Source organism: Gossypium raimondii, chromosome 9 (genome assembly GCF_025698545.1).
Source record: "Gossypium raimondii isolate GPD5lz chromosome 9, ASM2569854v1, whole genome shotgun sequence".
Taxonomy (NCBI): domain Eukaryota; kingdom Viridiplantae; phylum Streptophyta; class Magnoliopsida; order Malvales; family Malvaceae; genus Gossypium; species Gossypium raimondii.
In genome coordinates, this window is record NC_068573.1 from 887,888 (window position 1) to 909,579 (window position 21,692).

Consider the following 21,692-nt stretch of genomic DNA (forward strand, 5'->3'; position numbering starts at 1 on the left):
TGGCCACGGGTTGTTTGTTCTCGAATGAGCAATTTATCACAGTCATTTGTTGATTGTGGTCATATTAATCATTAATAAGACACAATGGTGACAATAAGATAAAAATAGGATTGTATTAAGTAATGCATTTAACTCAAAGGAATCAAGGATATCATATGAGGGTAACACACACATGACGAGGTCATTGGACAAAATAATTGGATGAATTGCTTTCGTAAAGAGTATACAATAAAGAGTTTTCAATCATGGTACTTCTTGTGAACTAACTGAATGATTAAGTAATTGCGAATTATTGGAACGATGCTTCTAGACATAATTGCAATCACTAGAGCCTAATTGTATATGTCTGATTGGTCCCTCTACTAGCTCAACAAAAGCTAGATCGGATTGCATTTGAATTAGAAGAAAATTCTACGACTTAGGAAATAATTTAATTGAGTCGATTATTTGATGTGGAATTAAATTAGGTGGTCGTAAGAATAGTTCAACTAAAGAATTTGATTAAAGAATTTTCTTGAAAAATTAATTTAGAAAATCTAAGTGATTTTTGGAAAAATTAATTTTGATCAAGTAAAATTAAATTAATCAAATCAATTAAAATTAATTTGATATTTTTGGAAGTTAATTTTCAAGTTAGACAATTGGCCCAATAGGTAATTGAACTTGAAAATTGGACCTAAGATCGTAAATTCGGCCCGGAAGCCCAAAACTGAGACCAATACCCAAAAACTGGTCGAACTAGGCCAAGTATGTGAAATTGGGCTGACAGTCCAATCGGTGGCTAGACCGGACCGGTTGGGTCGTCATTGACCTGAATTGAACCGGCAGCAGCTGAACCGACTCAGGGTGTCGTAAGAGTGTCACACCTACATCACTGGACACGGTAATGCTGATGGCCGTGACGGTAGCATCTCGGTAGCCGGCGGTGATTGGTCATCAGTGATTGAGCAATGAAAGAGTTACACTCCTACTAGGACTCTACTAGAGAATTTGATTCCAGATTAATTATTCAAAAAATAATATTATTTTAATATTTTAATATTAAATTTAATTTTATACTCATCTTAATAATATTTTATTAATTTAATCATAAATTTATTATCTTAATATTTAATTTAATGTATATATTGTATACATTCTATTAAGGAAACTAAAATTTACAAATTCATACATAGCTAAGAACGGTAGTAACAAAAGAAAAATAAGTTAGAAACTTTTAACACATTCTAAAACTTCGAACAAGGTTTAAAGGTATTACATTTTGGATAAGGAAATAATGTAGTTTAAACACAGACAGGGGCATGGAAGTCTCTAATGGTTTCGTAGACTATGGAATGAGCTGCAACCGAGATGGCTGTGGAAGCATTAACAAGCTTTGGATCCATCGCCGGAATGTCGAATGTATCTGTCAAAACCATTGAACGACATTCAGCAACATGATTTGACCTTGTATATTTCCACCTAATGCAGTAAGATGATACTCTTCCCTATGCAGGTAACTTTTAAATTCAAAATTAGGCTTCGCAGCATCCGTGGATCTCAAATTACAACGATGATGTTCGTAACTTGAAAGGGTTACATCGAACGAGCTGTCTTTCAACAAGTTGACAAAAATGATAGAATTCCCAGGCTACAAAAGGAAAAAATTATCCAAATAATACATGATAAAAAAAAAGAATTTGAAAAATGAAAAGTTAGCTTTATCAAAGATAGCTTACCTTTTTCTTCGGGTTAGACTCTTGAGACTCTTGAGTTACAGCAAGTACAATGTTTTCCATAAGCCGGTGCCATAGAAGCGAACTACAAATGAAACAAGTTAAGAAGATGAAATGAAAGCGGTTATAGGGGAAAAAAGCAAGGGCAAGGCTAACACAATTTTTGTGAAGATACTCACCCGTAGTAATCGGGATTGGAAATAAATGTTGTAGTCTTAAGTAAAGCATAATTTCCACCAAATGAGAGTTTGCCTGCGGAAAACCTTGTGATTGTAGGTTGAAGCCATTCCTAATTGATCAAAATACCTGTTTAAGGTGGAAATTTCAATCGCGTGTTGTATTATACGCAAAAAAGGTTAGAGGCAAAGGAAAATGAGAGAAAAATATTACCAAAATCCATCAGCAAAGGTTGGAGACACATCTTTAGCACCGCCCTGAAGAGCTCCACCAGATTTAGAAACCCAAGCTCCCGACTGCGGTTTAAACTTGTGGACAATATTAAAAACACCCCTATAGGTTTGGGCAACTTGATTCAAGTACGAAGGATCTTGAATCTTGGTAATCAAGTTTAGATCATCACCTGCATAGGCATCAATCGAATTAAGAAATAGACCATACTAGTAATAAGCAACCATCTAAACGCTCTTCGGTAAACACTAGATCGAGATATATTTGGATACCAGATCCAAGATTGTAGATGTGGTGCGTAACCCCGTTAACAACTTCTTGTCCCGAAACTTCTAGGAAGGAATTAAACCATTTCTCGTCATAAAAGCCACTAGGACCTAGAACCTTTGGTTGAGTTTTGGGATCTGGGTGTAATTCTTTCACCATATTCTTAAGTACTATTACGTCTTTTCCATATTGTTCAGCCTCAACCCTTGTGCCCATCCCAGCTCCGGAGAGTTGATTTCCTGGCAAGATAAATTGATTAAAGCACGACCGAAAAATAAAAAGGAAAACGATCCCATACGGATCTTCGGGAAAACAATTTTAGTTACCAAATTCGTAAGAATCAACTTTGTATCCCCTGGAAATAGCATACTTCATGAAATCCCTTGCATTTTGTGAATTCCAATCGCCAACCCAAAGACCCTTTTTCGCTTTGTGACTCGTTTCTTCCCAGAAGAGCATTCAACCTGAATGTAACCTTTACTTTTCATAATGCCAGATTAATAAAGTCAATATTTTTTCTTTAGAAAAGAATGTGAAGGTTTAATTCCTTTCGAGAATAGATTGATATACCCACCCAGTTTGATTGAAAAATTTATTCAGTTCGTCCCATCTTTCCACGGGAAGGCACCCTTGGGAGAACCCAAATAAACTGCCTTCTTTTTTCATGAAATTGGGGCAATTCTTAACTTCTCCTACTCCGTACACCACTTGATCTTGCAACGACCCACCAACTTTGATTCTTAAAGAATTGAATGCTGAAAGTAATTTTCAAAATTAGTCTGAAATGATTCTTACCAACATTGAACCAAGTTTAGTCCCACTCGTTCTCACAACCACTCTTAAGAGATAGCTTTTAACAGTATTCGAATCACATTATTTGCAACTTCCTTTCCGATTCTCAGATTATGAACTACCTTGTACGAATTAATGGTAGACACATTTAATTTCACACACGTAGAACTCACCTTTTGTTGCATTTATTAGCACCTGCTTTTTCAAATCCTGCAAACAAATATAAAATAAAACAATAAGACTCAATGTTTATCTAAAATGCATTTTTCACACACACGCGCACAAAATAAGCATTTCATGCCAAATTTAAAAGTCCAGCCTTTCCCCAAGGACATTGATTATAGTTGCATTTTTCAGTAGGCCACCAATCCAGTGTAGCACATACGAAGTTATCATCTGTTTCAGCAACCGATGTTGATCCTTGAATCACCACGTTCACATTTTGTGTAAAAGAAAGCGATATCCGAGAAACAATTATTACTAGGCCGAATATGCATTTCAAATCCATTTTCACAAAATCTAGATATTACGAAAGAGCAGGAAGAATTGATGTAATGGCATTTTAATCGAGCATGTTTATATGTACACATTAAAAGGTTTGTTACAATTAGATTTGAACAAAAAAAAGACTAGGAAATTTAATCGTGGTGAAAGCATCATTATCATTTAGTTTTAAAGCTACAATTTTGCAGGTGCAACTTCTTCCGTTTTAGTTACGATCGGAATAATGATTCCAACTCATTAGTTGGCATGAAAATCTGATTTTAGAACCTCTTTCGTTTCATCTACCATGTAAGTTCCAAAATAAAGGCATGTATTGCTGACTTAAGTTTTATGTCTTGCTCCCTAAAATATTAAGTGAAAAACAATGTGCATTTTGTTACAAGGAAGGCTGTAAGTTTAAAATTATTTTAACCAGTAATTCTTGCAAGTTTACGGAGTTTGCGAAAATTATAACTTGCAATAATTTGACCTATCATTAATCATGAAATAATTGAGACACTTTTTAAATAGTAGCAACTATTTAGAAAATTTTACCTCCGTTAGTGTCTCTGCAAATTTGTAGAGGACGACCTATCTACTCTGCCTCCATAAGCCTAAATCTCTTACACGAGTTTTCATAAACTCTTACCTATCGTAAAAGTACTAGTGTAGATAAATGAACTTTCATATCTAACTTTAATTTGCTCGATATTTAAAAATAATATATACTTTTTATTAATTCTCTAATGTACGGATCTTAATAGAAAGTTTTTTTTTTCATTATTTTATGCAGAATAGACACCACAATCTTGTTATAAGAAAACGAATTGTTGGTTTTGAGAATTTAAGTCCAGGCTTACAAATAACACCTCTTAATGGTGATGACATGAATTACCAAGACTAAGCACGGCTTATTTTCGTCTACTGTGTAACAATATGTAAAAGAAAATCCTGTTAAAATCTAAAACCTCTCAAATAGTTTACTTTTCTTTTATGAAGCTTTTTTGCGCCTTTCTTAAACAAATTCAAAACCAATTGGGGACGAACATATGCAGCCCAAGTGCCCATATTTGAATTTTTTATATAATAAAAGCCCAATAGGTAAGCCACCTGCCTAGTGGACTCGACACTTGACTGAGTTGCCTAAGTAATAAAGAATTCTTTGGCCAAATTCTTCGCAGTATATTTTTCCGTAGAAATTCGTTGTCACGAGCACTCCAAACTACTCGCAGTTATTAATTTAATATATTTGAATGTTTATAAACTTTAGAATACAATATAAAACTATTTGACTTTTTTACGTTTTATAAAATTTTGAAATTCCACCAACTGACGATGAAATTGTGTAGATATATTGTTCCACGGTGGCATTTTTCCTTGTTGTTCTTTGAACCGCTTCATTTTTCACAAGCGTGATGAGTTAACCCCCCGTATTCAATCGTCATTGTTTCCTCGCGTTTGACTAGTACAAGCACAAAATTACCCCTGTTTAATTTTAAAGTGATTGAATTACTCGTGGTCTAATAGCTTATTATCGCAAATAGTCAATTCCATCTTTAATACTCCTCTTTTGCTCACTTTCTAATAGTACATGGACTAAATCGGTCCTGACTCAATTGTACTAGGACCTCTTGGGACATTTTCCCCTACTTGTAAACTCCACTAACCAAATGAAGTAACATAGGAATAATCATAACAGTAAAACAAGAATAATAAAATAAAATAATTCATGGGAATGTTATGAACGAATATGCTAGTCGAACTAGGTCTCCAAGGTGCGACGTGAAAGAGTAATTAAACACTACAAAACTAGAATGACCGGGTTGAAGTAGAACAAATTCAATATTCAGCAAGGAAGGTTGAAGTAGAACGATAACGGACCCTGACAAAACATGGCCTTTATTATCCTTTCTTTTCGCCAAACGTTGGAAAAGAATACTGTTTTCTTCCGATATCGTTCGCTCTATTTTTAATTTTTTTTGGTACGTTGTCATATTAGGAAAACCATTGCTAAGGTAAACCAACGATTCTCGATTCATTACGTTGCATTTTATTGGTTCGTCTTTATCATTAAAATGTGTAGGGAACTGTTTTTAATTTTGAAATTGCATTTGCAACTTGTGGTTGAAGATATATGGCAAAGTAGTAGGTGAAAACAAATAGTGGAAACATGGCGAATCTAAAATAAGACCGACAACGTGTCGTTCATGCCCGAGGGATTACTTCGTTTATGCAACATATAGTTGGAAATGAATTGAGATAAGGAAGAAATTTTGAAGGAAACTAAAATTTACAAATTCATACGTAGCTAAGAACGGTAGTAACAAATGAGAAATAAGTTAGAAACTTTTAACACATTCTTGAACTTCGAACAAGGTTTAAAGGCATTACATTTTGGATAAGGAAATAATGTAGTTTAAACACAGACAGGGGCATGAAAGTCCCTGATGGTTAGGTAGACTATGGAATGAGCTGCAACCGAGATGGGTGTGGAAGCATTGACAAGCTTTGGATCCATCGCCGGAATGTCGAAAATATCTGTCAGAACCATTGGAACGTCATTCAGCAACACGATTTGACCTTGTATATTTCCACCTAATGCTGTCAGATGATACTCTTCCCTATTCAGGTGACTCCTAAATTCAAATTTTGGCTTCGCAGCATCCGTGGGTCTCAAATTACGACGACGATGTTCGTAACTTGAAAGGGTTACGTCGAATGTGCTATCGTTCGACAAGTTGATAAAAATTATAGAAATCCCGAGCTACAAATGGAAAAAAAATTATCCTAATAGTACTTGACAACAGTATAGGATTTGAAAAATGAAAAGTTAGCTTTATCAAATATTGCTTACCTTTTTCTTCGCACAATGAGCATATACACGCAAATTAGGGTTAGACTCTTGAGTTACGGCAAGTACAATACTTCCCATAAGCCGGTGCCATAGAAGCGCACTAGAAATGAAACAAGTTAAGAAGATGAAATGTCAGTGGCTATAGGGGAAAAAGCAAGGATAAGGCTAACACTGTTTTTGTGAAGATACTGACCCGTAGTAATCGGGATTGGGAATAAATGTTGTAGTGTCAAGTAAAGCATAATTTCCGCCGATGAGAGTTTGCCTGCAGAAAACCTTGTGATTGTAGGTTGAAGCCATTCCTAATTGATCAAAATACCTGTTTAAGGTGGAAATTTCAATCGCGTGTCGTATTATACACAGAAAAGGTTGAAGGTAGAGGAAAATGAGAGAGAAATATTACCAAAATCCATCAGCAAAGGTTGGAGACACATCTTTAGCACCGCCCTGAAGAGCTCCACCAGATTCAGAAACCCAAGCTCCCGACTGCGGTTTAAACTTGTTGACAATATTAAAAACACCCCTATAGGTTTGGGCAACTTGATTCAAGCACGAAGGATCTTGAATCTTGGTAATCAAGTTTAGATCATCACCTGCATAGGCATCAATCGAATTAAGAAATAGACCATACTAGTAATAAGTAAGCATCTAAAAGCTCTTCGGTAAACATTGGATCGACATATATCTGGATACCAGGTCCGAGATTGTAGATGTGGTGCGTAACCCCGTCAACAACTTCTTGTCCCAAAACTTCTAGGAAGGAATTAAACCATTTCTCGTCATAGAAGCCACTAGGGCCTAGAACCTTTGGTTGAGTTTTGGGATCTGGGTGTAATTCTTTCACCATATTCTTAAGTACTATTACGTCTTTTCCATATTGTTCAGCCTCAACCCTTGCGCCCATCCTAGCTCCGGAGAGTTGATTTCCTGGCAAGATAAATTGATTAAAGCACGACCGAAAAATAAAATGGAAAACGATCCCATGCGGATCTTTGGGAAAACAATTTTAGTTACCAAATTCGTAAGAATCAACTTTGTATCCCCTGGAAATAGTATACTTCATGAAATCCCTTGCATTTTGTGAATTCCAATCGCCAACCCAAAGACACTTTTCGCTTTGTGACTCGTTTCTTCCCAGAAGAGCATTCAACCCGAATGTAACCTTTACTATTCATAATGCCAGATTAATAAAGTCAATATTTTTTCTTTAGAAAAGAATGTGATGGTTTAATTCCTTTCCAGAATAGATTAATATACCCACCCAGTTTGATTGAAAAAGTTATTCAGTTCGTCCCATCTTTCCACGGGAAGGCACCCCTGGGAGAACCCAAATAAACTGCCTTCTTTTTTCATGAAATTGGGGCAATTCTTAACTTCTCCTACTCCGTCCACCACTTGATCTTGCAACGACCCACCAACTTTGATTCTTAAAGAATTGAATGCTGAAAGTAATTTTCAAAATTAGTCTGAAATGATTCTTACCAACATTGAACCAAGTTTAGTCCCACTCGTTCTCACAACCAATCTTAAGAGATAGCTTTTAACAGTATTTGAATCGCATTATTTGCAACTTCTTTTCCGATTCTCAGATTATGGACTACCTTGTACGAATTAATGGTAGACACATTTAGTTTCACACACGTAGAACTCACCTTTTATTGCATTTATTAGCACCTTCTTTTTCAAATCCTGCAAACAAATATAAAATAAAACAATAAGACTCAATGTTTATTTAAAATACATTTTTCACACACACACGCGCACAAAATAAGCAATTCATACCAAATTTAAAAGTCCAGCCTTTCCCCAAGGACATTGATTATAGTTGCATTTTTCAGTAGGCCACCAATCCAGTGTAGCACATACGAAGTTATCATCTATTTCAGCAACCGATTTTGACCCTTGAATCACCACGTTCACATTTTGTGTAAAAGAAAGCGATATCCGAGAAACAATTATTACTAGGCCGAATATGCATTTCAAATCCATTTTCACAAAATCTAGATATTACGAAAGAGCAGGAAGAATTGATGTAATGGCATTTTAATCGAGCATGTTTATATGTTCACATTAAAAGGTTTGTTACAATTTGATTTGAACAAAAAAAAGACTAGGAAATTTAATCGTGGTGAAAGCATCATTATCATTTAGTTTTAAAGCTACAGTTTTGCAGGTGCAACTTCTTCCGTTTTAGTTACGATCGGAATAATGATTCCAACTCATTATTTGGCACGAAAATCTAATTTTAGAACCTCTTTCATTTCATCTACCATGTAAGTTCCAAAATAAAGGCATGTATTGCTGACTTAAGTTTTATGTCTTGCTCCCTAAAATATTAAGTGAAAAACAATGTGCATTTTGTTACAAGGAAGGCTGTAAGTTTAAAATTATTTTAACCAGTAATTATTGCAAGTTTACGGAGTTTGCAAAAATTATAACTTGCAATAATTTGACCTATCATTAATCATGAAATAATTGAGACACTTTGTAAATAGTAGCAACTATTTAGAAAATTTTACCTCCGTTAGTGTCTCTGCAAATTTGTAGAGGACGACCTATCTACTCTGCCTCCATAAGCCTAAATCTCTTACCCGAGTTTTCATAAACTCTCACCTATCGTAAAAGTACTAGTGTAGATAAATGAACTTTCATATCTAACTTTAATTTACTCGATATTTAAAAATAATATATACTTTTTATTAATTCTCTCGTGTACGATCTTAATAGAAAGTTTTTTTTCATTATTTTATGCAGAATAAACACCACAATCTTGTTATAAGAAAACGAATTGTTGGTTTTGAGAATTTAAGTCCAAGCCTAAAAAGAACACCTCTTAATGGTGTTGACTTGAATTACCAAGACTAAGCTCGGCTTATTTTCGTCTACTGTGTAACAATATGTAAAAGAAAATCTTGTTAAAATCTAAAACCTTTCAGATAGTTTACTTTTCTTTTATGAAGCTTTTTTGCGCCTTTCTTAAACAAATTCAAAACCAATTGGGGACGAACATATGCAGCCCAAGTGCCCATATTTGAATTTTATATATAATAAAAGCCCAATAGGAATGCCACCTGCCTAGTGGACTCGGCCCTTGACTGAGTTGCCCAAGTAATAAAGAATTCTTCGGCGAAATTCTTCGCAGTATACTTTTTCCGTAGAAATTCGTTTTCACGAGCACTCCAAACTACTCGCAGTTATTAATTTAATATATTTGAATGTTTATAAACTTTAGAATATAATATGAAACTGTTCGACTTTTTTACGTTTTATAAAATTTTGAAATTCCACCAACTGACGATGAAATTATGTAGATATATTGTTCCAGAGTGGCATTTTCCTTGTCGTTCTTTGACCCGCTTCATTTTTCACAAGCGGGATGAGTTAACCCCCCGTATTCAATCGTCATTGTTTCCTTGCGTTTGACTAGTACAAGGACTAAATTACCCCCGTTTAATTTTAAAGTGATTGAATTACTCGTGGTCTAATAGCTTATTATCGCAAATAGTCAATTCCATCTTTAATACTCCTCTTTTGCTCACTTTCTAACAGTACATGGACTAAATCGGTCCTGACTCAATTGTACTAGGACCTCTTCGGACATTTTTCCCTACCTGTAAACTCCACTAACCAAGTGAAGTAACTTAGGAATAATCATAACAGTAAAACAAGAATAATAAAATAAAAAAAGTCATGAGAATGCTATGAACGAATATGCTAGTCGAACTAGGTCTCCAAGGCGCGACATGAAAGAGTAATTAAACACTACAAAACTAGAATGATCGGGTTGAAGTAGAACAAATTCAATCTTCAACTAGGAAGGTTGAAGTAGAACGATAACGGACCCTGACAAAACATGGCATTTATTATCCTTTCTTTTCGCCAAACGTTGGAAAAGAATATTGTTTTCTTCCGGTAACGTTCGCTCTATTTTTATTTTTTTGGTACGTTGTCATATTAGGAAAACCATTGCTAAGGTGAACCAACGATTCTCGATTCATTACATTGCATTTTATTGGTTCGTCTTTATCATTAAAATGTGTAGGGAATTGTCTTTAATTTTGAAATTTCATTTGCAACTTGTGGTTAAAGATCTATGGCAAAGTAGTAGGTGAAAACAAATAGTGGAAACACGCCGAATCTAAAATAAGACCGACAACGTGTCGTTCATGCCCGGAGGATTACTTCGTCTATGCAACATATAGTAGGAAATGAATTGAGATAAGGAAGAAATTTTGAACGAAACTAAAATTTACAAATTCATACGTAGCTAAGAACGGTAGTAACAAATGAGAAATAAGTTAGAAACTTTTAACACATTCTTGAACTTCGAACAAGGTTTAAAGGCATTACATTTTGGATAAGGAAATAATGTAGTTTAAACACAGACAGGGGCATGAAAGTCCCTGATGGTTACGTAGACTATGGAATGAGCTGCAACCGAGATGGGTGTGGAAGCATTGACAAGCTTTGGATCCATCGCCGGAATGTCGAATGTATCTGTCAGAACCATTGGAACGTCATTCAGCAACACGATTTGACCTTGTATATTTCCACCTAATGCTGTCAGATGATACTCTTCCCTATTCAGGTGACTCGTAAATTCAAAATTAGGCTTCGCAGCATCCGTGGGTCTCAAATTACGACGACGATGTTCGTAACGTGAAAGCGTTACGTCGAATGTGCTGTCGTTCGACAAGTTGATAAAAATTATAGAAATCCCGGGCTACAAATGGAAAAAAAATTATCCTAATAATACTTGACAACAGTATAGAATTTGAAAAATGAAAAGTTAGCTTTATCAAATATTGCTTACCTTTTTCTTCGCACAATGAGCATATACACGCAAATTAGGGTTAGACTCTTGAGTTACGGCAAGTGCAATACTTCCTATAATCCGGTGCCATAGAAGCGCACTAGAAATGAAACAAGGTAAGAAGATGAAATGTCAGTGGCTATAAGGGAAAAAAGCAAGGATAAGGCTAACACTGTTTTTGTGAAGATACTGACCCGTAGTAATCGGGATTGGGAATAAATGTTGTAGTGTCAAGTAAAGCATAATTTCCGCCGATGAGAGTTTGCCTGCAGAAAACCTTGTGATTGTAGGTTGAAGCCATTCCTAATTGATCAAAATACCTGTTTAAGGTGGAAATTTCAATCGCGTGTCGTATTATACACAGAAAAGGTTAGAGGTAGAGGAAAATGAGAGAGAAATATTACCAAAATCCATCAGCAAAGGTTGGAGACACATCTTTAGCACCGCCCTGAAGAGCTCCACCAGATTCAGAAACCCAAGCTCCCGACTGCGGTTTAAACTTGTTAACAATATTAAAAGCACCCCTATAGGTTTGGGCAACTTGATTCAAGTACGAAGGATCTTGAATCTTGGTAATCAAGTTTAGATCATCACCTGCATAGGCATCAATCGAATTAAGAAATAGACCATACTAGTAATAAGCAAACATCTAAAAGCTCTTCGGTAAACATTGGATCGAGATATATTTGGATACCAGGTCCGAGATTGTAGATGTGGTGCGTAACCCCGTCAACAACTTCTTGTCCCGAAACTTTTAGGAAGGAATTAAACCATTTCTCGTCATAGAAGCCACTAGGGCCTAGAACCTTTGGTTGAGTTTTGGGATCTGGGTGTAATTCTTTCACCATATTCTTAAGTACTATTACGTCTTTTCCATATTGTTCAGCCTCAACCCATGCGCCCATCCCAGCTCCGGAGAGTTGATTTCCTGGCAAGATAAATTGATTAAAGCACGACCAAAAAATAAAATGGGAAACGATCCCATGCGGATCTTCGGGAAAACAATTTTAGTTACCAAATTCGTAAGAATCAACTTTGTATCCCCTGGAAATAGTATACTTCATCAAATTCCTTGCATTTTGTAAATTCCAATCGCCAACCCAAAGACCCTTTTCGCTTTGTGACTCGTTTCTTCCCAGAAGAGCATTCAACCCGAATATAACATTTACTCTTCATAATGCCAGATTAATAAAGTCAATATTTTTTCTTTAGAAAAGAATGTGATGGTCTAATTCCTTTCCAGAATAGATTAATATACCCACCCAGTTTGATTGAAATAGTTATTCAGTTCATCCCATCTTTCCACGGGAAGGCACCCTTGGGAGAACCCAAATAAACTGCCTTCTTTTTTCATGAAATTGGGGCAATTCTTAACTTCTCCTACTCCGTACACCACTTGATCTTGCAACGACCCCCCAACTTTGATTCTTAAAGAATTGAATGCTGAAAGTAATTTTAAAAATTAGTCTGAAATGATTCTTACCAACATTGAACCAAGTTTAGTCCCACTCGTTCTCACAACCACTCTTAAGAGATAGCTTTTAACAGTATTTGAATCGTATTATTTGCAACTTCTTTTCCGATTCTCAGATTATGGACTACCTTGTACGAATTAAAGGTAGACACATTTAGTTTCACACACGTAGAACTCACCTTTTATTGCATTTATTAGCACCTTCCTTTTCAAATCCTGCAAACAAATATAAAATAAAACAATAAGACTCAATGTTTATTTAAAATGCATTTTTCACACACACGCACGCACAAAATAAGCAATTCATACCAAATTTAAAAGTCCAGCCTTTCCCCAAGGACATTGATTATAGTTGCATTTTTCAGTAGGCCACCAATCCAGTGTAGCACATACGAAGTTATCATCTGTTTCAGCAACCGATGTTGATCCTTGAATCACCACGTTCACATTTTGTGTAAAAGAAAGCGATATCCGAGAAACAATTATTACTAGGCTGAATATGCATTTCAAATCCATTTTCACAAAATCTAGATATTACGAAAGAGCAGGAAGAATTGATGTAATGGCATTTTAATCGAGCATGTTTATATGTACACATTAAAAGGTTCGTTACAATTTGATTTGAACAAAAAACAGATTAGGAAATTTAATCGTGGTGAAAGCATCATTATCATTTAGTTTTAAAGCTACAGTTTTGCAGGTGCAACTTCTTCCGTTTTAGTTACGATCGGAATAATGATTCCAACTCATTATTTGGCACGAAAATCTGATTTTAAAACCTCTTTCGTTTCGTCTACCATGTAAGTTCCAAAATAAAGGCATGTATTACTGACTTAAGTTTTATGTCTTGTTCCCTAAAATATTAAGTGAAAAACAATGGTTATTTTGTTACAAGGAAGGCATTAATTTTAAAATTATTTTAACTAGTAATTATTGCAAGTTTACGAAGTTTGCGAAAATTATAATTTGCAATAATTCGACCTATCATTAATCATGAAATAATTGAGACACTTTGTAAATAGTAGCAACTATTTAGAAAATTTTACCTCCGTTAGTGTCTCTGCAAATTTGTAGAGGACGACCTATCTACTCTGCCTCTAAAAGCCTAAATCTCTTACACGAGTTTTCATAAACTCTTACCTATCGTAAAAGTACTAGTGTAGATAAATGAACTTTCATATCTAACTTTAATTTACTTGATATTTAAAAATAATATATACTTTTTATTAATTCTCTAGTGTATGGATCTTAATAGAAATTTTTTTTTCATTATTTTATGCAGAATAGACGCCACAATATTGTTATAAGAAAACAAATTGTTGGTTTTGAGAATTTAAGTCCAAGCCTACGAAGAACACCTCTTAATGGTGTTGACTTGAATTACCAAGACTAAGCACGGCTTATTTTCGTCTACTGTGTAACAATATGTAAAAGAAAATCCTGTTAAAATCTAAAACCTTTCAGATAGTTTACTTTTCTTTTATGAAGCTTTTTTGCGCCTTTCTTAAACAAATTCAAAACCAATTGGGGACGAACATATGCAGCCCAAGTGCCCATATTTGAATTTTATATATAATAAAAGCCCAATAGGAATACCACCTGCCTAGTGGACTCGGCCCTTGACTGAGTTGCCCAAGTAATAAAGAATTCTTCGGCGAAATTCTTCGCAGTATACTTTTTCCGTAGAAATTCGTTGTCACGAGCACTCCAAACTACTCGCAGTTATTAATTTAATATATTTGAATGTTTATAAACTTTAGAATATAATATGAAACTGTTCGACTTTTTTACGTTTTATAAAATTTTGAAATTCCACCAACTGACGATGAAATTATGTAGATATATTGTTCCAGAGTGGCATTTTCCTTGTCGTTCTTTGACCCGCTTCATTTTTCACAAGCGGGATGAGTTAACCCCCCGTATTCAATCGTCATTATTTCCTTGCGTTTGACTAGTACAAGGACTAAATTACCCCCGTTTAATTTTAAAGTGATTGAATTGCTCGTGGTCTAATAGCTTATTATCGCAAATAGTCAATTCCATCTTTAATACTCCTCTTTTGCTCACTTTCTAACAGTACATGGACTAAATCGGTCCTGACTCAATTGTACTAGGACCTCTTGGGACATTTTTCCCTACTTGTAAACTCCGCTAACCAAGTGAAGTAACATAGGAATAATCATAACAGTAAAACAAGAATAATAAAATAAAAAAAGTCATGGGAATGCTATGAACGAATATGCTAGTCGAACTAGGTCTCCAAGGCGCGACATGAAAGAGTAATTAAACACTACAAAACTAGAATGATCGGGTTGAAGTAGAACAAATTCAATCTTCAACTAGGAAGGTTGAAGTAGAACGATAACGGACCCTGACAAAACATGGCATTTATTATCCTTTCTTTTCGCCAAACGTTGGAACAGAATATTGTTTTCTTCCGGTAACGTTCGCTCTATTTTTATTTTTTTTGGTACGTTGTCATATTAGGAAAACCATTGCTAAGGTAAACCAACGACTCTCGATTCATTACATTGCATTTTATTGGTTCGTCTTTATCATTAAAATGTGTAGGGAACTGTCTTTAATTTTGAAATTTCATTTGCAACTTGTGGTTAAAGATCTATGGCAAAGTAGTAGGTGAAAACAAATAGTGGAAACACGCCGAATCTAAAATAAGACCGACAACGTGTCATTCATGCCAGGAGTATTACTTCGTCTATGCAACATATAGTAGGAAATGAATTGAGATAAGGAAGAAATTTTGAACGAAACTAAAATTTACAAATTCATACGTAGCTAAGAACGGTAGTAACAAATGAGAAATAAGTTAGAAACTTTTAACACATTCTTGAACTTCGAACAAGGTTTAAAGGCATTACATTTTGGATAAGGAAATAATGTAGTTTAACCACAGACAGGGGCATGAAAGTCCCTGATGGTTACGTAGACTATGGAATGAGCTGCAACCGAGATGGGTGTGGAAGCATTGACAAGCTTTGGATCCATCGCCGGAATGTCGAATGTATCTGTCAGAACCATTGGAACGTCATTCAGCAACACGATTTGACCTTGTATATTTCCACCTAATGCTGTCAGATGATACTCTTCCCTATTCAGGTGACTCGTAAATTCAAAATTAGGCTTCGCAGCATCCGTGGGTCTCAAATTACGACGACGATGTTCGTAACGTGAAAGGGTTACGTCGAATGTGCTATCGTTCGACAAGTTGATGAAAATGATAGAAATCCCGGGCTACAAATGGAAAAAAAATTATCCTAATAGTACTTGACAACAGTATAGAATTTGAAAAATGAAAAGTTAGCTTTATCAAATATTGCTTACCTTTTTCTTCGCACAATGAGCATATACACGCAAATTAGGGTTAGACTCTTGAGTTACGGCAAGTACAATACTTCCCATAAGCCGGTGCCATAGAAGCGCACTAGAAATGAAACAAGTTAAGAAGATGAAATGTCAGTGGCTATAGGGGAAAAAGCAAGGATAAGGCTAACACTGTTTTTGTGAAGATACTGACCCGTAGTAATCGGGATTGGGAATAAATGTTGTAGTGTCAAGTAAAGCATAATTTCCGCCAATGAGAGTTTGCCTGCAGAAAACCTTGTGATTGTAGGTGGAAGCTATTCCTAATTGATCAAAATACCTGTTTAAGGTGGAAATTTCAATGCGTGTCATATTATACACAGAAAAGGTTAGAGGTAGAGGAAAATGAGAGAGAAATATTACCAAAATCCATCAGCAAAGGTTGGAGACACATCTTTAGCACCGCCCTGAAGAGCTCCACCAGATTCAGAAACCCAAGCTCCCGACTGCGGTTTAAACTTGTTGACAACATTAAAAACACCCCTATAGGTTTGGGCAACTTGATTCAAGTACGAAGGATCTTGAATCTTGGTAATCAAGTTTAGATCATCACCTGCATAGGCATCAATCGAATTAAGAAATAGACCATACTAGTAATAAGCAAGCATCTAAAAGCTCTTCGGTAAACATTGGATCGAGATATATTTGGATACCAGGTCCGAGATTGTAGATGTGGTGCGTAACCCCGTCAACAACTTCTTGTCCCGAAACTTCTAGGAAGGAATTAAACCATTTCTCGTCATAGAAGCCACTAGGGCCTAGAACCTTTGGTTGAGTTTTGGGATATGGGTGTAATTCTTTCACCATATTCTTAAGTACTATTACGTCTTTTCCATATTGTTCAGCCTCAACCCTTGCGCCCATCCCAGCTCCGGAGAGTTGATTTCCTGGCAAGATAAATTGATTAAAGCACGACCAAAAAATAAAATGGAAAACGATCCCATGCGGATCTTCAGGAAAACAATTTTAGTTACCAAATTCGTAAGAATCAACTTTGTATCCCCTGGAAATAGTATACTTCATCAAATCCCTTGCATTTTGTGAATTCCAATCGCCAACCCAAAGACCCTTTTCGTTTTGTGACTCGTTTCTTCCCAGAAGAGCATTCAACCCGAATGTAACATTTACTCTTCATAATGCCAGATTAATAAAGTCAATATTTTTTCTTTAGAAAAGAATGTGATGGTTTAATTCCTTTCCAGAATAGATTAATATACCCACCCAGTTTGATTGAAATAGTTATTCAGTTCGTCCCATCTTTCCACGGGAAGGCACCCTTGGGAGAACCCAAATAAACTGCCTTCTTTTTTCATGAAATTGGGGCAATTCTTAACTTCTCCTACTCCGTACACCACTTGATCTTGCAACGACCCACCAACTTTGATTCTTAAAGAATTGAATGCTGAAAGTAATTTTAAAAATTAGTCTGAAATGATTCTTACCAACATTGAACCAAGTTTAGTCCCACTCGTTCTCACAACCACTCTTAAGAGATAGCTTTTAACAGTATTTGAATCGCATTATTTGCAACTTCTTTTCCGATTCTCAGATTATGGACTACCTTGTACGAATTAATGGTAGACACATTTAGTTTCACACACGTAGAACTCACCTTTTATTGCATTTATTAGCACCTTCTTTTTCAAATCCTGCAAACAAATATAAAATAAAACAATAAGACTCAATGTTTATTTAAAATGCATTTTTCACACACACGCACACACAAAATAAGCAATTCATACCAAATTTAAAAGTCCAGCCTTTCCCTAAGGACATTGATTATAGTTGCATTTTTCATGAGGGCCACCAATCCGATTGTAGCACATCTGAAGTTATCATCTGTTTGACAACCGATGTTGATCCTTGAATCACCACGTTCACATTTTGTGTAAAAAAAGCGATATCAGAAACAATTATTACTAGGCTGAATATGCATTTCAAATCCATTTTCACAAAATCTAGATATTACGAAAGAGCAGGAAGAATTGATGTAATGGCATTTTAATCGAGCATGTTTATATGTACACATTAAAGGTTCGTTACAATTTGATTTGAACAAAAAACAGATTAGGAAATTTAATCGTGGTGAAAGCATCATTATCATTTAGTTTTAAAGCTACAGTTTTGCAGGTGCAACTTCTTCCATTTTAGTTATGATCGGAATAATGATTCCAACTCATTATTTGGCACGAAAATCTGATTTTAAAACCTCTTTCGTTTCGTCTACCATGTAAGTTCCAAAATAAAGGCATGTATTACTGACTTAAGTTTTATGTCTTGTTCCCTAAAATATTAAGTGAAAAACAATGGTTATTTTGTTACAAGGAAGGCAGTAATTTTAAAATTATTTTAACCAGTAATTATTGCAAGTTTACGAAGTTTGCGAAAATTATAATTTGCAATAATTCGACCTATCATTAATCATGAAATAATTGAGACATTGTAAATAGTAGCAACTATTTAGAAAATTTTACCTCCGTTAGTGTCTCTGCAAATTTGTAGAGGACGACCTATCTACTCTGCCTCTAAAAGCCTAAATCTCTTATACGAGCTTTCATAAACTCTTACCTATCGTAAAAGTACTAGTGTAGATAAATGAACTTTCATATCTAACTTTAATTTACTCGATATTTAAAAATAATATATACTTTTTATTAATTCCCTAGAGTATGGATCTTAATAGAATTTTTTTCATTATTTTATGCGAATAGGCATACAATATTGTTCTAAGAAAACGAATTGTTGGTTTTGAGAATTTAAGTCCAAGCCTACGAAGAACACCTCTTAATGGTGTTGACTTGAATTACCAAGATTGAATTATGTAGAATTAATTAATATAAACGATCTTCAGAATCAGATAGTACCTATGAACGAATTTGATCACTTGCTAACTTACTTACAAATAATACTTATCACAACTTACTTTCGGATAATCTGAATTACTATAATCAACACTTCTGATCTTAGATATCGAACTATAGTACCTTATACTTTTGATAACTGACCATTAAAGTAACATTTTAAAAATTCGTTTAAAATCATAAGCTTAATCAATGAACTATCTTCCAATATTATTGATTCTAATTTCATAATCGAATTTTCAAACGATCTTGATAACTTAGAATTTTTCAAATAGAATTGAATTGACAGCTTTCCATCCTTTTCACAATAACACTTGTTAACCATTACGTGCACTTTATCATTATCCACTTATACTTAATATGTAAATTTAATAAATATGAATCTTGAACACTTTCTTCAATTAATCTCAAAATAATAGTTTTAATGATATAAAATATCAACTTTTCATCAACTGATATAACATTACCAATTAAGTCACCTATGTCCCAACATTATTAATTGCTCTACATCTTGAAACATTATGTAATAGTACATTTATACAAATAATCTGATACATCTTAAAGTTACACTGCAATTAGTTAAACATATTCACAGATCATCATTTATACTCAATAAACATTTTGCAATCATTTAGACACATGATTAAATTATATGAATGCATATTTAGTCAATATTTCAAATCTATTAAATTTCAAATTTACAGTAAACTCTGAATGTGAATAATTTGATTCAAATTTAAATTATACTTTTCATAAGTGTCACTATTACAATTAAATTAAATTACATGTATCATACACATTTTATCTGTAAACGATTTGTTAAACATTTGTTACATTGAATATATTACAATATGCATATTCGATTTACAAGAATATTATCAGATATATTAAGCAAATTAAGTTAATATTTTGAACGGATTTTTCAATTACTCTAACGATTTGAATAAATGATAATTGCTTTTCAATAATAACGATCAATTTATTTAGATATACAATATTAGATATTTATCATTTAAATTAAATTTTAAAGTGAATTGCAACTTCTATTATCTAATATAACAATTTTACATTTCGAAACTTTATCAATACATTTTTAAATCATTTCAAATTACATTATTAATTCATTAGTTAACAATTAGTTAAGTATCTAATTTAATTTCCATAACATATTAAACTTTAAACTTTAATATATCTATTTAAGCAAATTTTATGAATTATGTTCTAATACTTGCTAATTCTATAAAATATCTGAAATTTATTATTATAGTAATTTAATTCGAACATCCTCTATAGTACTAAATTATCTAAATAAACTAATTGACATTATATCTATGCATTTTAATAAATTTAAGTAATTTATAATATTGAGACAATTATATACTAATTAGAATGGTATTTAAAAACTATATAACTTTCAAATTTAAATGCTAAGTTGAAATTTTTCTACTATTACCTATAAATATTATCTAGTTAATAATGCTAATAATTTTGTAAGTTTTAATTCAATTTCCATTGATAATTAATAGTACGATGATTAACTTATCTATTATCTTTATTTGAAATGTATTACATAATTAATATTGTATAATTGACTTCATAATTGATAAATCAGCATTACTTTTAAATATCATGTATGAATTATCATACTAATAGTTCAGTATTTAACAATTTCAATTAAAGTAAATTAATATAACACTGATTGATAATTACAGATTTAATTATACAATATTACATATTGAAAATTAGTAATGCTATAATCTATAATCTTAGTCATAATTAGAATGATATCTTTTATAAATTAATAATCTATTTACTATACATTGTAAATTTGATATCATCATGTTATTACTAAAATAGATTTAATGCTTAGTATGAATTCATAATCATATGAAATTGCTTATAAGTACTATTAATATCAATATAGCAATGCACAATTTTGACTTTTAGAAATCATACTATCTTTGAATGTAATTAAGTATCTAGTAGAAGATAATTAATTTTATTCTCTAATTATTTGACATTGAATATAGTAATGGATAAGTATACATCAAATGTAAGCCAATGGTAATGTCACAGAGCATTGTACTGCTTGATTGCAAGTTATTTTACAAGCTTAAACTTGTCAATCAGTGATTCATTATATTAGAATTATGATAATAGAATGCTGATATTATCTAAAATTTATGAATAATTCATCTTCATAATTTGTGCATTAATAGTAACATTTATCGTTAAATGTGAACATTGAATATTCAGACTGAATTCAAATATATCTAGCAATTTACAGATAATTATCTCGATTATTAATATCTGAATATTAGTAATGAATCTTGAAATTCTAAGTACTCCGATAAATCTAATGTAGTCATAATAACAATGACATTTTTAAACTTTTGAACATGTAATTAAATGGTAAAATATAAACATTATAGTAAACTTAAATTCGTTATACTTCTTGAATTGAATATGTTCACTATGATGATAGATTTGAATCTACAATGATAACATTGACCGTCAGAACATTTATATAAATTTGCAGAATTTAACGTAAATTTAAACTCATTTTGCTTGAATATAGAAAATACTGTGTAACAGTTGAATGATCATGAGTCAATGTACATATAAAATGCGATTGAAGTTAATA

At 33.5% G+C, this 21,692-nt stretch overlaps 2 protein-coding genes and 2 pseudogenes across 2 annotated transcripts; all 4 read right to left on the bottom strand.

Moving 5' to 3' along the window:
* Window positions 1-1,283: 1,283 nt before the first annotated feature.
* Window positions 1,284-3,690, bottom strand: LOC105797369 (heparanase-like protein 2; annotated as a pseudogene).
* A 2,391-nt stretch (window positions 3,691-6,081) lies between these two features.
* On the bottom strand, window positions 6,082-8,508 carry LOC105784980 (heparanase-like protein 2). Its single transcript, XM_052620845.1, has 9 exons — window positions 8,302-8,508; window positions 8,172-8,208; window positions 7,781-7,961; window positions 7,534-7,688; window positions 7,213-7,446; window positions 6,923-7,112; window positions 6,713-6,838; window positions 6,520-6,619; window positions 6,082-6,429 (listed from the first exon to the last, which is right to left on the bottom strand). The coding sequence occupies exons 1-9, from the start codon at window positions 8,506-8,508 to the stop codon at window positions 6,082-6,084; spliced, it is 1,578 nt and encodes a 525-aa protein (XP_052476805.1).
* Window positions 8,509-10,894: 2,386 nt separating this feature from the next.
* LOC105797371 (heparanase-like protein 2) lies at window positions 10,895-13,322 on the bottom strand. Its single transcript, XM_052620846.1, has 9 exons — window positions 13,116-13,322; window positions 12,986-13,022; window positions 12,595-12,775; window positions 12,348-12,502; window positions 12,027-12,260; window positions 11,737-11,926; window positions 11,527-11,652; window positions 11,333-11,432; window positions 10,895-11,242 (listed from the first exon to the last, which is right to left on the bottom strand). The coding sequence occupies exons 1-9, from the start codon at window positions 13,320-13,322 to the stop codon at window positions 10,895-10,897; spliced, it is 1,578 nt and encodes a 525-aa protein (XP_052476806.1).
* A 2,388-nt stretch (window positions 13,323-15,710) lies between these two features.
* LOC105797372 (heparanase-like protein 2) lies at window positions 15,711-18,134 on the bottom strand (annotated as a pseudogene).
* Between the last annotated feature and the right edge of the window lie 3,558 nt (window positions 18,135-21,692).

What these genes read in the sequence shown, in the direction of transcription:
- LOC105784980 (XM_052620845.1), bottom strand. Translation starts at nt 8,508, where the DNA reads ATGGATTTGAAATGCATATTCGGCCTAGTAATAATTGTTTCTCGGATA. An exon ending in CATCTACAATCTCGGACCTG is followed by an intron (nt 7,113 to 7,212) that starts GTATCCAGATAT and finishes ATGCCTATGCAG; the next exon opens with GTGATGATCTAAACTTGATT. An exon ending in CTCATTGTGCGAAGAAAAAG is followed by an intron (nt 6,430 to 6,519) that starts GTAAGCAATATT and finishes TTCCATTTGTAG; the next exon opens with CTCGGGATTTCTATAATTTT.
- LOC105797371 (XM_052620846.1), bottom strand. Translation starts at nt 13,322, where the DNA reads ATGGATTTGAAATGCATATTCAGCCTAGTAATAATTGTTTCTCGGATA. An exon ending in ACCTTTGCTGATGGATTTTG is followed by an intron (nt 11,653 to 11,736) that starts GTAATATTTCTC and finishes CACCTTAAACAG; the next exon opens with GTATTTTGATCAATTAGGAA. An exon ending in CTCATTGTGCGAAGAAAAAG is followed by an intron (nt 11,243 to 11,332) that starts GTAAGCAATATT and finishes TTCCATTTGTAG; the next exon opens with CCCGGGATTTCTATAATTTT.